This window comes from Halyomorpha halys, unplaced genomic scaffold (genome assembly GCF_000696795.3).
Source record: "Halyomorpha halys isolate HHAL.00 unplaced genomic scaffold, Hhal_1.1 Scaffold689.1, whole genome shotgun sequence".
Lineage (NCBI taxonomy): Eukaryota > Metazoa > Arthropoda > Insecta > Hemiptera > Pentatomidae > Halyomorpha > Halyomorpha halys.
The window spans coordinates 739,888-754,092 of NW_027113663.1; the positions used below are offsets into that span (position 1 = coordinate 739,888).

At 30.2% G+C, this 14,205-nt stretch overlaps 1 protein-coding gene across 2 annotated transcripts in view; it reads left to right on the forward strand.

Annotated features, from left to right (window-relative positions):
- The window catches only part of LOC106685395 (uncharacterized), a 35,495-nt gene extending 21,800 nt beyond the window's left edge, over nucleotides 1-13,695 (forward strand). Inside the window, exons 18-27 of one of the 2 annotated variants that reach the window (XM_014428028.3) lie at nucleotides 192-387; nucleotides 645-838; nucleotides 2,738-2,896; nucleotides 5,344-5,472; nucleotides 6,435-6,568; nucleotides 8,803-8,899; nucleotides 9,828-9,989; nucleotides 10,519-10,615; nucleotides 11,912-12,022; nucleotides 13,477-13,695. In XM_014428028.3, coding sequence (XP_014283514.1) covers nucleotides 192-387; nucleotides 645-838; nucleotides 2,738-2,896; nucleotides 5,344-5,472; nucleotides 6,435-6,568; nucleotides 8,803-8,899; nucleotides 9,828-9,989; nucleotides 10,519-10,615; nucleotides 11,912-12,022; nucleotides 13,477-13,544 — 1,347 coding nt within the window. In that variant the 3' untranslated portion in view covers nucleotides 13,545-13,695. Of the gene's footprint in view, nucleotides 1-191; nucleotides 388-644; nucleotides 839-2,737; nucleotides 2,897-5,343; nucleotides 5,473-6,434; nucleotides 6,569-8,802; nucleotides 8,900-9,827; nucleotides 9,990-10,518; nucleotides 10,616-11,911; nucleotides 12,023-13,476 lie in introns of those variants that run through there. The other variant, XM_067051053.1, reaches the window with a different exon arrangement.
- Nucleotides 13,696-14,205: the final 510 nt, after the last annotated feature.

The window sequence follows — 14,205 nt, forward strand, 5'->3', positions numbered from 1 at the left end:
TTGCTAAGCTACATATGAAATAAATGGTAAGGAAAAGTTGTACGATCATGAAAAAATTCAAAGCCAAGTTTGTAACAGAAAGACATGAATGTGAGTTTATAACAGAAAGACATGAGTCGATTTGAAATTAATTATAAATAAACAGAAAGTTTTAGTTTTCGGTTGAATAAAGAATTTTGTTTCTAATTTAGGTTAAGGTAGATGCAAAAGGCAAGATTCTTGGTCTTACAATAAATCTTTATGAGGATTTTGGATGTTCTTATAATGACAATATTATGACATTTACCTTAGATGGAATCACGAGTTGTTATGATTCATCTACTTGGACTGTAAATGGATACTTGGTTAAGACAGATATAGCATCGTCATGCTTTGCAAGAGCTCCAGGTATGTAACAAAATAGAAAACCTATAATAAAAATTGTTTTTGAACAATACAATTACAAAGTAGTAATTAGTACATTAAATTATGTTTTTAATTAAATACATCCAACATTTTTTAAATTACTATATTAAGTCTCTTCATTAAATATCACTTGCAGCACCAAAAACTTAATTGGAAAAAAACATCATTTTTCATCCATTAATAAGTTTCCCAATTCATCTGTGAGCTACGTCTCATCTTTAATGCAATTTTTTTTTAAGGAACCCTCGAAGGGATTACTACAATTGAACACATCATGGACCACATTGCATCTGTGTGTAATCTGGATCCACTTAATGTTCGAAGAATTAATTTTTCTAAGGAATATGCAACTGCTGTTGAAGACATTTTAAAGGATGCCATTGTAAGTTCAAATTATGAAAAAAGGCTTGCAGCAGTCAATCAGTTTAATAAGGTAAGTATTCTTATAAACATGTTTTAATTTATAAGAAAATATCTCTGAGATTGGAGTACTTTAGCAAATTGTTGCATTTGATCTGCAGCTCTTACAAAATAAATTTCTTCTCTTTATTGGTCAGAAGGCTAAATGGACATAAAAATAAATCATTCTGTCTACAGTTATCATCACCATTTATTATAGGCTCTTAAACCCATTTATAGCTAATGTACTAGCTTTTTCTTCTTCTTGATGGTGTTCTTTATCTCTCGCTTCAGTTTGTGGTACTCCATATTCTGTTATCTAGTTTGTCTAGTCTCCTACAAGCTCTTATATAGTCTGTTTCTCTTTTATTTTCTTAGATTCTCTGTTAAACTTCTCGTTTCTTCTTCTTTGCTGCTCTATCCCAGAGTTCCCACATCTATGATCATTACTATCCTCTCTAGTTTGTTCCACCTGTTGTCAATAGTCGGGTCTAAGTCCTATGAGATTCAAGTGGTTTTCAATCCATATTTTCTTTTAAGAAGATTTCTTTCGAACTTAACAGTACTCCACTTTCTCCTTGATGTGGAGGAGGAAAACTTAATAGTCTATATTCCCTACTTGAAATTCATCACAACTGGGCAGGGATCTAACTCTATTTACAGGCTCTTGGAGCTTCTTACATCCATTACAAAACTATAGTACCTTGCATCAACAAGAAAATGGTCAATTTATTTTGCATTTTTTCAATTCAGTTCACACCATACCTGCTTGAGAATATTCTTATGTGAGGTTACTATATACTGTTTTATTTACAATAGACATTTTGGATACTGCAAATTATATCAGTCAATCACTGTTATCCTTTGTAGCATTATGCAGACTGTTCCTATTGTGGGCCTGTACTTTTCTTCCTTTCCGAAACTTTTGCAATGATCTTTATGTCATACTGGGGACAGGAGTCACATACCCTTTATAATTTCATGCAGAAATCTTATTTGGTTCCTTTATCTTAATCTCCTAAGGGTTCATGTACATAAATTATGCTTGCCTATACTATTATATAACGCAAACATTTTTTTTTTTCACATGCTAACCTCAAGAATTATCCGTGTGATTCAAAGAACACCTTTTGTGTTAGATATAGGCCGTTTATTGAGTATGGCTTTAGGTTACATATTATCAAGATATAACTCATAGCAACAGAGAAGTGGCCATTTAATGAAATACTTCCTTAGGTATGTGGCTGTATTCTGTTGCAGAAACTTTATTATTTGATTTGTGGTTAAAATGGTTTATTTGTAACCTAAACAATTTGTAAATATAATTATAAATAAAGCACCACTGTTAATGGCAACACTGCTTCAGATCATGGTACAACTATGTTGTTTCTTTTGTTTGAGGTTTGTTTTGCTGTGGCATCTGTTTATGCAACACACTCTTTGTCTTTTGTTATAAAACCATCCCTGGTTCACTACATATTCTTGTCATGACTGTTCCCAAGAATGGTCTCCTTCCTTAAGAGCCACTATATGGACACCACGTTTAGTCTGAGTTTGTCAAAGGTCTAAAGAGTGTCCCTCACGTTACAAGTTACAAGTTAATATATTGATATGTACATTTCACTTAAGATGTTTCATTGCATTATATATCTGAAATCCAAGGCACCTTTCTTGAGCTTTCGTAACATTAGATTTTTATACATAGATGGGGTTGTTTGCCCCATGCCATAGCTTTCCTCTTTTACCAGTGCTCAGGACCAGCTATGGCCTCGGCAAAGCGACTCTCACAGGCAAAATTAATTACTATCCTACGCTCATTGAAAATTATAACTCATGTGATTTTGGCATTAATATTGCACAAAGTAAGATTCTTCATTGCCAAATTTAATGTTGAATTTTTATTATTTAATGTCATATTTGTTCTTTTTTCAAGGAAAATCGATGGAAAAAAAGAGGAATATCTGTCATGCCAATACGATTTGGGATTGTTTTTTTCCCTAGTTTTTATGCCGTAGTATCAATTTTTGCTGATGATGGAACTGTAGCAATTACTTCTGGTGGTATTGAAATGGGACAAGGAATCAATACAAAGGTAACTTTTTAAGATTGATATGTTGATTTATAAATGCTTTACAGTTTAAGATTTAATGGTATATTCAGTGCTTCATTGGAGACATAATGTGCCAGAACAGCATCCTGATACCTATATTTAGGAAAAAAAAATTTTTAAATGTGAAACCTCTGTATAATGGACACCAACTAAGAAGATTATTTTGTCCGTTGTATAGTGGTTTTATGGTTATATAGTGGTTTAATGGTTATATAGTGGTTTAATGGTTATATAGTGGTTTAATGGTTATATAGTGGTTTAATGGTTATATAGTGATTTCTGTTAAGAAAGGATTAATGTAAGATGAACACAAAAATTAAGTATTAAAATTATTTACATATTGCCATGTAGACTATGATACCTCTTAAGTCTTTAAAAAGGGATAGTATGGTTTTTAAGAAAATCAAAGATTTATTCTAAGAACTTCTCGTCTAAACCATTGTTTTGTTTGATACATGAATAGTCTTACCTCAATTAAGAAATTCATTCAAAATGTCTCGTAATCAACGTGTTGGTTTTTTTCCTTTTTTAATTGGTATAAAAAATTTGTCTGACTTAGTAGGTACCATAGCTTAAGCGACAACATAAATTTTATTTTTGACAAAAACTTTTCATGTTTAATAAAATCTATAATTCTAATTGAACTAATTAAGGTTAAATGCTTTATTATTTTCATTTGCGTAAGAACATAAAGTTTATTAATGAAACTTATTAAGAATCTTATATTGTCTAAAAAAGTTTTCCTACAAAGCAGATAACAGATGTAGTTCAATAATGAAAAAATTTTTCAATGTTTATTTCACAAAGTTTAATGCAAAATTAGTTCTTGATTATATCGGTAAATAACAAGTTGTTTCAGAATCATTGTATAAATCCTAAAACAAATATTTCGAAAACTGGTGGATGGTATGTCAAATTTCAAACATCATTCAAGGAATTCAGATCTGGAATCTAGAATGGATTCTGTACATTCATGTTTTATAACTTCAGTCCATTATAGAGCAGTGAAAATTACTATTGGGAAACAAACTGTCTAAGCTCGAAGTGGAGGGTTTCCATAATAGAGGGGTTCGAATACATTAAATATGTATCTTGGCATGAATCTCAATAAAATTGTCCTGTATGAGATGCTTTCTTTAACATTTAATTTACCTCATTATATTCTGTTATTATTGGGTTATACGTTATAACTCCATATTATCTTTGACATATTGTTATTATTAGGATTGGCTACTACATTTTTTTTCTCTTCCTTTTTACTTCTCGCACTCGGAGAGCGACAGCAGTGGGGTAATGTGCTGGGCTTGCGCATGTCACTCCTGCCAAAAATGAACAATTTATTTTTATATTCCCTTATTATATATTTCTATTTAGAGGTTCTGATTAACTTTTCGGGAATAATTTTTAAAACATGACTGTGATGCAGCCCAGTTTTCAGTTGAGTGCCTTGCTGGTGGGACTGCACCTTATCCTCTGCATCCGTCCAGTAGGTCAAGCCCTCCTAGTCTCAAAATATGTGGGATTCCTTCTACCCATAAATGAACTGTCTAAAAACGGGATTATTTTCTTCTTCTGTAAAATGGGAGAAGTCCAACTTAGCGTGGATGAAAATCCCTCTTTCTTGACAACACAGGTCTTCTTCCATGGCAATGCAATGCGTAAAAGAACCATCTATAACAGAAAACTTTATTTTAATGTCTGACTTTTATGAATAGATAGTTGTAATATTGTTCTGGGCTAGTTATCCTTTTTGGTTGAATCAAGTGAAGTTGCAAGTATTTGTTAGTTAAAATATAAACAAGTGCTTATCATGATTTCTGACTAATGACAATGAGATTGCTTTGAAATGGATTAGCCTGTAGTGAAATAATGTTGTGAATAAATTTATTGAGCAAATATAAATTAAGTAAGAATATTTAGGTATAATTCTATCATACTAAAACAGTTGATGTAAATTACTTATAGTTTTCCCTGAAGATTTGGAAATAGAAAAAAATGTTCCCTGATTTACCTTACCCTTGATAATGCCTATGCTTTTAAATTTCCCTTATATTTGATTATACTAGTTGATATGAGAGGTCTTCAAGCTCCACATTTTTTTCTAGCAATACTAGAATCAAATCAAAACTGGATTTTTTTTTTTTTTTTTATTTCGGTTCTAGTAAAAAATGAGAGTTAAACAAAAATGCATATAATTAATTTTTTATGTGTTTCTTTATTTTATTATTATTATTTTTTATGAAACAATATTTCTCTATTAAGGCTTCAAATTTAAGATTATTAATGATTATATGATCAATACTGGAAAAGATACCTGTAGAATCTATTACTGGCATTAGTAAATTTCACCATTGCTGTAAAAAACTAGTGATTAATATTTTAAAGGTTGTAACATAGAAGTTTTATTTTTCATGGTTTTGTTTTTTCAGGTGGTCCAGGCATGTGCTTATGCTTTTGGCATTGATATGGATATGATACAAACCAAAGTATGCTATAATAATGTTGCTCCAAACCAAAATTTTGCAGCAGCCAGTATTACTTCAGATGCAGTTGTGTATGTGAGTAATATAAACACTCCACTGCCTCAATTATACCATTCGATGTATATATATAGCTATATGTATATATAATAAGTGTTTTTTTTTCTATATCATACCTTTAAAATTCCAATTCTTATCTAATAAACAAAATTCATTCTGCAGTGAATCAATTTCAAAGCTCTAGACAAGAAGCACAATCATACAAGAAATTTCAAATTTAGATTTCTTGTCAAAAATAATTCAACATACTTTTGTAAAATTAATTAAGTCAGAAAATAGGTAAAATGCATTTTGATGTGAAGTTTGAAAATTAAAAATTTATTATATGACAACTGTTATAAAAAATTATTATTAAATTTTACCTAATAAGTTATGGACAAAAGTATGATGTAAAATTAGCAACCTTAGCCTTTTCCCATAATGAATTACCCATGATTTTTTATATTTCCTTAGTAACTGATCAATTCTTTCATGTATTTTTTATTTATGAATTTTTTTTATTTTTTAAATGAAATTATTAACTCAATTATTAGAACTGAGATCTTGTTTCAAAATGTTATACTCAGCCTTCTTTTTATTCCAATTCAGCAATTACTTATAATTTCATTATATGGTAAGATTTACATTTAATAAAATTCTTTGATACTTAGATTTAAATTCATAGGAAAACCTTACATATTTTTTTTTAAAATAACTTTACAAAAAGTACAGTTTCGGTAAAAAGTAAGAAAACTGCAGACAACTAAAATACAAAAAGAATATTAAAAATAAAATAGGAGAAAATAAGAAACAAATGAAATCCATGGCTAGACATTTTGGAATCACCCATCCAAATAGTTTGAAAGCATTCTTTATTTACATAAGAAGTAAAATGTTTCTTCTTCTTGTCTATTTCACACATTTTTATAAATTATTATAATTAAACAAACTTATATAAAATACTATCTAATTTTTTTATTAATCAATAAGCATTATTTTAGGCCACTTTAAAGTGTTGTGAACAGATTAAAAAGCGTCTGCTACCAATTAAAGAATCATTAAATGGTAACCCTGCATGGGTAGCTATTGTGAAGGCTGCTTCTGCTCTAGGTGTTGATCTGATGGCCACTTACATGTATGTTTTGCCTTCTGATTTTACTGTTAAATAACTTCCTTATTTTAAGTCATACTAATTTAAATAGTAAAAAATTTCATTATCTGTTTATTTATTTATTTCTGTAATATTGTTGTAATTAGTACTATATATTCCATAACAATATTTTTGGTAGGCCATTTATAAAAATATGTAGATTAGGGAGAATAACTTATATACCTCCTAAAGTTGTAAATTAATGGTTCGTAAACCATGACCAGTCAGGATGATACATCTCTATGTTATAGTAGGACTATTAAAATTATATAAATACTATTATACTAATAGTCACCTCTTCCACAACCAAACAGAGGTGATGGACCAATTTTAAATTTTTGTTAGGGATGAGAGTTAAGCTAGAAAAACAAACCTATACTTTTTCCAGTTGTCCAAATAAGTGCTACTTTTGCTTTGCATATTAGTTAACCTTTTTTCATTTTGTATTTATTGCAGCGTGTACATATCTGCTAGCTTTCCATATTTATCCCAATTTCCTTTTTTGAAATTCCACCTGGGGAGGGTATTTTTCCTTCTGGTAGGGCTGCTATATCTATTATAATTTTAATAGGCCTTCCTCCATGCTGATTCAGTTCTTGCCTTAGATTAGACAGTACCTGCCTTAGAGCCTGGTTGCCTTCAGTAACGACTCATGCTCGGCTCTATAGTTCGTTAAGTTGAACCCTGTGGTAATTGCTATTTGGAAAATTCATGCTGATACCTCCACCTCCATTCTAATTGCATTTTTGGCTGAACCATCCGCTAAAGATTCTGGTTAACAAGTTTTTTTAGTATATGGAGTTTATGAATTGGAGTACTATGGAGGGTCTGTGAGGACATGACCATCGCGGGAAGTCCTCTACTATCTTCTTTATTTCTGGCTGAATTTGTTGTAACTGAAGTTCAGCTTTTATTGAGAGAGTTTGGTGGCTTTGCCTTTTTATGCAATTCTGTATCCTTTGTCCAATACTTTAGGGGATACAATTAGCTTTTGTGTTTAAATTAAGCATTTATATATCTCTTCTATCCTTCAGTCTAAGAAGACCTGTAATAGATCCCATTTTATTTATCAGAGTAGATTTTAGACCTCCGGTTATTATCCTTAGTCCCTGATTTTGGATAACACTGGCTTTTTGGAAATTTTACATATTCCTTGTGAAGAGATATATTTTGCTGGGATAGAATTTTTAATTATTAATTAAGTAAATGAGTAATTATTCCCCCTTTAAATTGATGAGCACGGTATTTCCTGAAGACATGGTAGTTACATATACTAAAGCATAGTTTGGTGTTTAAATGTGTCTCCAGTATACATGCTATATCATTGGATTCATCCTGCAATCTTTTGGTGTATGGTATTTTCTTATTAATAATACCTTCTTCATTCCATTATAGTACTCATAGGTTGTTCTGTTGGTTTTGCGTGGCCAGAAGCATTCCTATTAATCCCAATCCTGACTCCTCAACGGGGGGAGTTTACCACCTGTAGCATAAAGGCAATTGGAGCCAGATGCTCTGCAGAGTTCTGCAAGAGAAACACCTTGTTCACTACATGTATGTCTGTCCTGACCCATATTACGGAAATACTGTATGGCAATTTGTTTGCCAAACCATCATGAAAGATGTTTGGTGATTTTTCACCTCTACTTTCCACCTTTTGGCCAGTTGCCTCTGACTTCAGTGGTATTTTTAAGGGTTTGTTCCCTCCCAGTTCTTCGGCATAGCCTGGTGATGTCTGAACAGGGACCCAGCCAGTTTATATACCTTTTGGCTACAAGTCAGTACTGGTGCTGCTGCTGCCCCTCCCCCCCTCACTAGGAATGTTTTTCAACCTCATGCTTTGGAAGATCAGGGACACCTTGAGGAGAATGTGGTTCTTTGCTGTACATGGACAGTCCTGGGCTTGTAGCGTCCTCAAGAATTCAGCCTAAGCTTCATAGGTCTCTCAACTCCTCCCCTGAGGGTGGACAAGGACCCTTGTACAGATCAACACTTTGCAAAGGTACTAACTCTTTCCAACTTTTTGGCACCAGTGTAGTATATAATCCAACAATGTCTTGTGTTTTGGAATTTCATTATTTGATATTATAAATCAAACATATGTCACTTGAAATGTGCTTATTTATTATTCTTAGGAGACTAGTTATTCCAGGTTAAAATTTACTTTTCATTTCATTCATGTTCAATAACTTAGTATTTAAAAGTAATTTTTCACTTAGGTATTCTCCAACTTCTGATTCAATACCTGCAGATTATCCTGTGTATGGAGTGACTGTTTCAGAAGTGGAATGTGATATGTTAACTGGACAATATCAAGTAATTTTTTTTTATTACATTATAATTATCTTTATTAAACATACGATCACTTATTTTGGATATGGAGAAAACATTTTTTTTTTCCAGTAAACTTGACTTATAAGTGTTGCATATTTATGAGGAAAAAAATGTTTAAGCAAATTTTAATTTAAAACAGTGGATGGGATAAGGGAGCTCAAGTTTCCTCTGTATAAGAGTATGTAATAGGTTACTTTAGAGAGCCCTTCCAGTACGTGATAGATTACTTCAGAGAATACTTCCATTATGTGATAGGTTACTTTAAAGAGCACTTCCAGTATGTGATAATTACTTCAGAGAATACTTCCAGCATGTGATAGGTTACTTTAGAGAGCACTTCCAGTATGTGATAGGTTACTTCAGAGAATACTTCCAGCATGTGATAGGTTACTTTAGAGAGCACTTCCAGTATGTGATAGGTTACTTCAGAGAATACTTCCAGCATGTGATAGGTTACTTTAGAGAGCACTTCCAGTATGTGATAGGTTACTTCAGAGAATACTTCCAGTATGCTTCTCAAAATTAAACCATTTGACATCCATTCACTAGTCAGCTGGTATAGGCATAACTCTGCTATAAGTTACTAACATTCAAACTTATACATTTGTTTAACAAATGTTATGTTTAAAATTTATAAATTTTTATTCTTTTTTGTTCAAAAAGTGATCATATAAATAAATATATTTTATTTGTGAGTTTGTATTTGTCTGTTTCCCAGCTATAATTGATATTCATATTTATATATTTTTATAATAGAATGCTAGATTGATTAAGGATCCTTTAAGAGTGGATTCAAGGTCAATTCCGAAGCATTCATGAAATTTATAAATTGAAAAATATTCCTATATACCTAATAATTTGTAGGATAAAGTTGTTTGACCTTGTATAATTCATATATTTTCAATTGCAGTTGAAGAGAGTGGATATACATGAGGATGCTGGTGAAAGTTTGAACCCTTTGGTGGATATAGGCCAAATAGAAGGAGCATACATCATGGGGCTTGGTTATTTTTCGACTGAGAAAATAGTTTATAGTAAAGATGACGGCACTTTACTTACTGATAGAACTTGGGTAATGAAATTAGATTTTAATACTCCTGGAATATTAAATTTATCAATCAAGTATCATAACCAGAGTAATCAATTTAGAAATAAAGAAATACCCTCAAAACTATTTTTCTCTATTGGAAGAAATCCACTCTATTAAGTTTCCTAAAAATACGCTTAATGTGGTTATGAATATGCTTTTTAATTTTAACTTACTATGAAAAATTAATTAATTTAAGCTTTTAAATATCAATATTTTTTTTTAATGAATTGTTGCTCTGATTCATTAATTAGACTACAGAGGTTTTTATAAAACTATTTTATCAACATAAAACTAGAACTACCATAGTGGTTCTAATAGTAAAGTGAACATGAGTAAGAGCCCATAAATGGTGTGGGTTTGATTCTTAACTGGGTAAGTTTATATTTGTTTAATTGTGGTGATAACAATTCTTGATTCACCCACTCTCACTAGGACTAGGAAGCAACCTATAGTTATGTTAAGGTCCATATTTTGAATTTTGGAAAATGAGACACGTCTTTTATTTTTATAGAATTATTATCCTCCAGGACCAAAAGATATTCCTATAGAGTTTGTGGTCAGAATAAAGAAGAATGCATCCAATCCTAAGGGGGTTCTACGTTCAAAAAGTAAGTTAATTTTTTTTTTTATCGCAGTGTCACAATACAATTCTTAGTTTTCTCTGAGATTTCTGAAGAAAAAAATGTGCTATCTCAGATGTATTAAATTATATTTATTTTTGTTAGAAACTTTTACCTGTGTAAGTCTATATTCTTAAGAAAGTAAAAGTAAGTTATTTAGCATTTAAACAGTTAAATCGTTTGTCTTCAAATATTTAATTCGGCTTTAAATTATATTTCATATGTTTCTTTTTATCTAACGACCAAAACCTGCTTGATTAACTGTAATATCCCTTTTAGTAAATTTCATATAACTAATATATTTATATTTCCTAAGGGAAACCAAAATGTAATTTCCTCTTTATGAGAAAGACATAATAGTATAATACAGTATTTTTTTCCTTAAGAGTAATACAATAAATAGTATTATATTTCCCTTACATGGAATTCCCATGGAATGGAAGGAACATTCTCCGTTTATAATGAGATATAATGAATAATTATTTTCCATTATAAGGAATACCTTAATTTACTTAATAAATTTTTATTGGCTAACTTCTCAATTCTTGGCATTTATGGTATTCACGAGTAACTTCAGTAGAGGTTAGATCAAGGAAGCTATAGAGAGAAAATGTGGTAGGTTTTTAAGGAAATTGCTGACAATATTATTCTGACAGATGAGGAGAGATATTGAGGGTAAAAATGAGAGTTGATAGGGCTGATTGATAAGGTTGAGCTAAGTCTAGAGGAAAAAGGAAGAGACAGAGCTGGGTGATCAGTTTCAGTCTAGTCAAAAGATTCCTGATATTTTTTTCTTGAAGAATATCTTCCTCTGAATCCTCTGCTCAGTATAAGTGTATGAGGTCTTCTTATAATTATTATCTTCCTCGAATCTTTTTAAGACTTCCAGGAACCCATCTATGCTCTTGATATCGTTGATATCCTGGCATAACATTATTTCTTCAGTAGTTTTAACAAAATGACTTAAAAATCAAAGAAGGAGCTGTCGATAGCTGAACTAAAACAGTGAGTGATAAATAATTAAAGAAATTAAGTGCACCCTTTGCAAAGTATCAGAAAGATTCATTTACATTTAAGTACCTTATACACATTTTGTTTATAATAATAAACCATTATACATTGTAATTTTTTTCAAGTTAGGGTAAAATTAAAAAAATTAGGGTATTGTAAACATGATTTAAATTTCCTATGCTAATATGATCAAAGAAATTATGTTTATCTCTTTCTGGTTTTATATATATAAACAATAAACTAAAATTTGTATTGTTTTTTTTATTTTTTTAGCAACTGGAGAACCACCTTTAGTTATGGCATACGGTCTTGTCATGGCACTACGCCAAGCTTTGGAGTCAGCGAGGAAGAATGCTGGTGCAACTGATGGATGGTTCGACTTCAGTAAGTTATATTTCATTAATATATGTTATAATTTATTGTTTATGGTACATTAATTAAAATCTGGTTGTGTAACATGACATATCAGTTTTTCTAGTGATATTAATAAAATGTAATTAAATATAATAGTTTATTAGTTAGTAAGTTATGTATTATTGTGCTATTTATTTAAAATATTTTTTGCAATCCTACATGTATCAAGAGGGACTGCTTTTTTAGCCATACAACATGTCACAATCTCTCAAGAGGAGACCATAATACAAAAGATATCAGAAGGCAATCCTTCTCAGCCGACCTGCCCCACTAAAACCGCAATTTAGCCATGGTCCTATATTGCTTTTTAAACTTTTACTTTAAAAAGAAAGAGGAGCCTTAAGTCAGTTAAATCTAGTAACATTAAAAAAGTAGCTAAAATGGAAAACGGTGAACATTAATTAACATTAAAGAGTTAAAGATTAATTTAAATAATATTATTTAAACTGTAGGTTAACATGTTAAATAATATTGCTGTGATAAGTTAAAGATAATAAAATACAACAAATGTGCAGAATAGAATTTATTATTATATGTTATAGTTACAAATATAGGTTTATTTTGACTGAGTTAAATTGACTTGGACACAGTAGCCTACAAAGTTTTATAAACAAATGTGAAGCTGTGAAACTAAGATTAAGATTGTCCTTGACGTGATCGGCCGAAATGTTGGACATGTAATACGTTTTAATAAAACTTGAAAATATTTGGATATGTTTATTATTATCTATCAAACTACTAGTCTCGAACATGATAGTAAATATATATATATATATAACAATAATAATTTTTACTGATTAAAATTGTTTATATTGTAATATAGTATAAATAATTATTTAATTATACTTTTAAAATGTTTATGAGATATGAAATTTCTTTATAAGAAATATGTATACTGAATTTAACCAGATCTTCAGCAGGGCATTTTATAGGGTTATTGCTCTATAATTTGGAGAATGTGATATGATAAATTCACATTTCACAAATAATTCTATTTTATTTTACACATTCCATAAATATAACTGTTATGCCAAAAAATTGAAATTTCTTAGGATACTTAAAGATACAATTTGATAAATAATAATAATGGTAAGGGAGACAGTACGATAAAAGTTTCATGTTATAGGCATATGAAAAAAATCTGTCAAAAATGCTCAGCCATTAAAGCATTGTTTCATTGGTTAAAGCTTTGATCTGTATAATTTTTAATTAGATAATTGTACCAATTCTAACTATTAAATTTCAAATTATCAAACTTAAAGTTATGAAGAGATATAGGTGAAAATCAATTAAATATCATGATACAGCAATAATTATCCAAAATTGACTTAAAGACTTATAGACTTAGGCATAGTCTTATGTTAAAATACATTTTATTTTACTATACTTGTATGTTATTGCTAATAAGGTATTAATTGTTTCAGATCCGCCCTGTACATTTGAAAATACTGCTTTAACATCAGGAACTTCTATTGGGCAATTTCTTATTTAGTATTCTTTATGATTGGTCATATATATTCATATCTACATTCATATCATACATCTAACAGTTTTACTTTAAAACTTAACTTGTATTAAAACACTAACAATTACAAATTTATTTTCTTTAACACTGCAGAAAAATAATTTTGTATTTACTTTAATTAAAAGAACATATGATAAAAATAAAAGCTGGTCTTACAAAGGACATGTTATAAAGTATCCCTATCCATAGTCTTGAAATGGAGATTTCATAACAGCTTGATTAAGTTGCACTACTGTCACAAATGTTAATATTATTTATATATAAGGTTGTTGTATTATTTATTTATTATTTCTCTCTCCTATTATTTTACTCTGAAACAAATACTAATGCATAATACATTAAATATAAATATGTATACTACAATAATACAAAGATCCTTTTAGTGTTTTGTTTTTTATACCCTCCTGAAAAAGATAATAACATTAATAAATTCAGACATATTACAAAGTATTTGAATATATAACTATATTTACATTATCCTTGGATTGCCTAGTGACATTACAGGGTCCAATTAAGATTATTGAGTCATGGGGCTTACGCCAGTGGATTGTTGAAGCAATGAGGGCCCGTTCCACCCTTTCATGGTTTCTTTTCCCAATCCCTCTAAAACAGATAATAATACATGAGT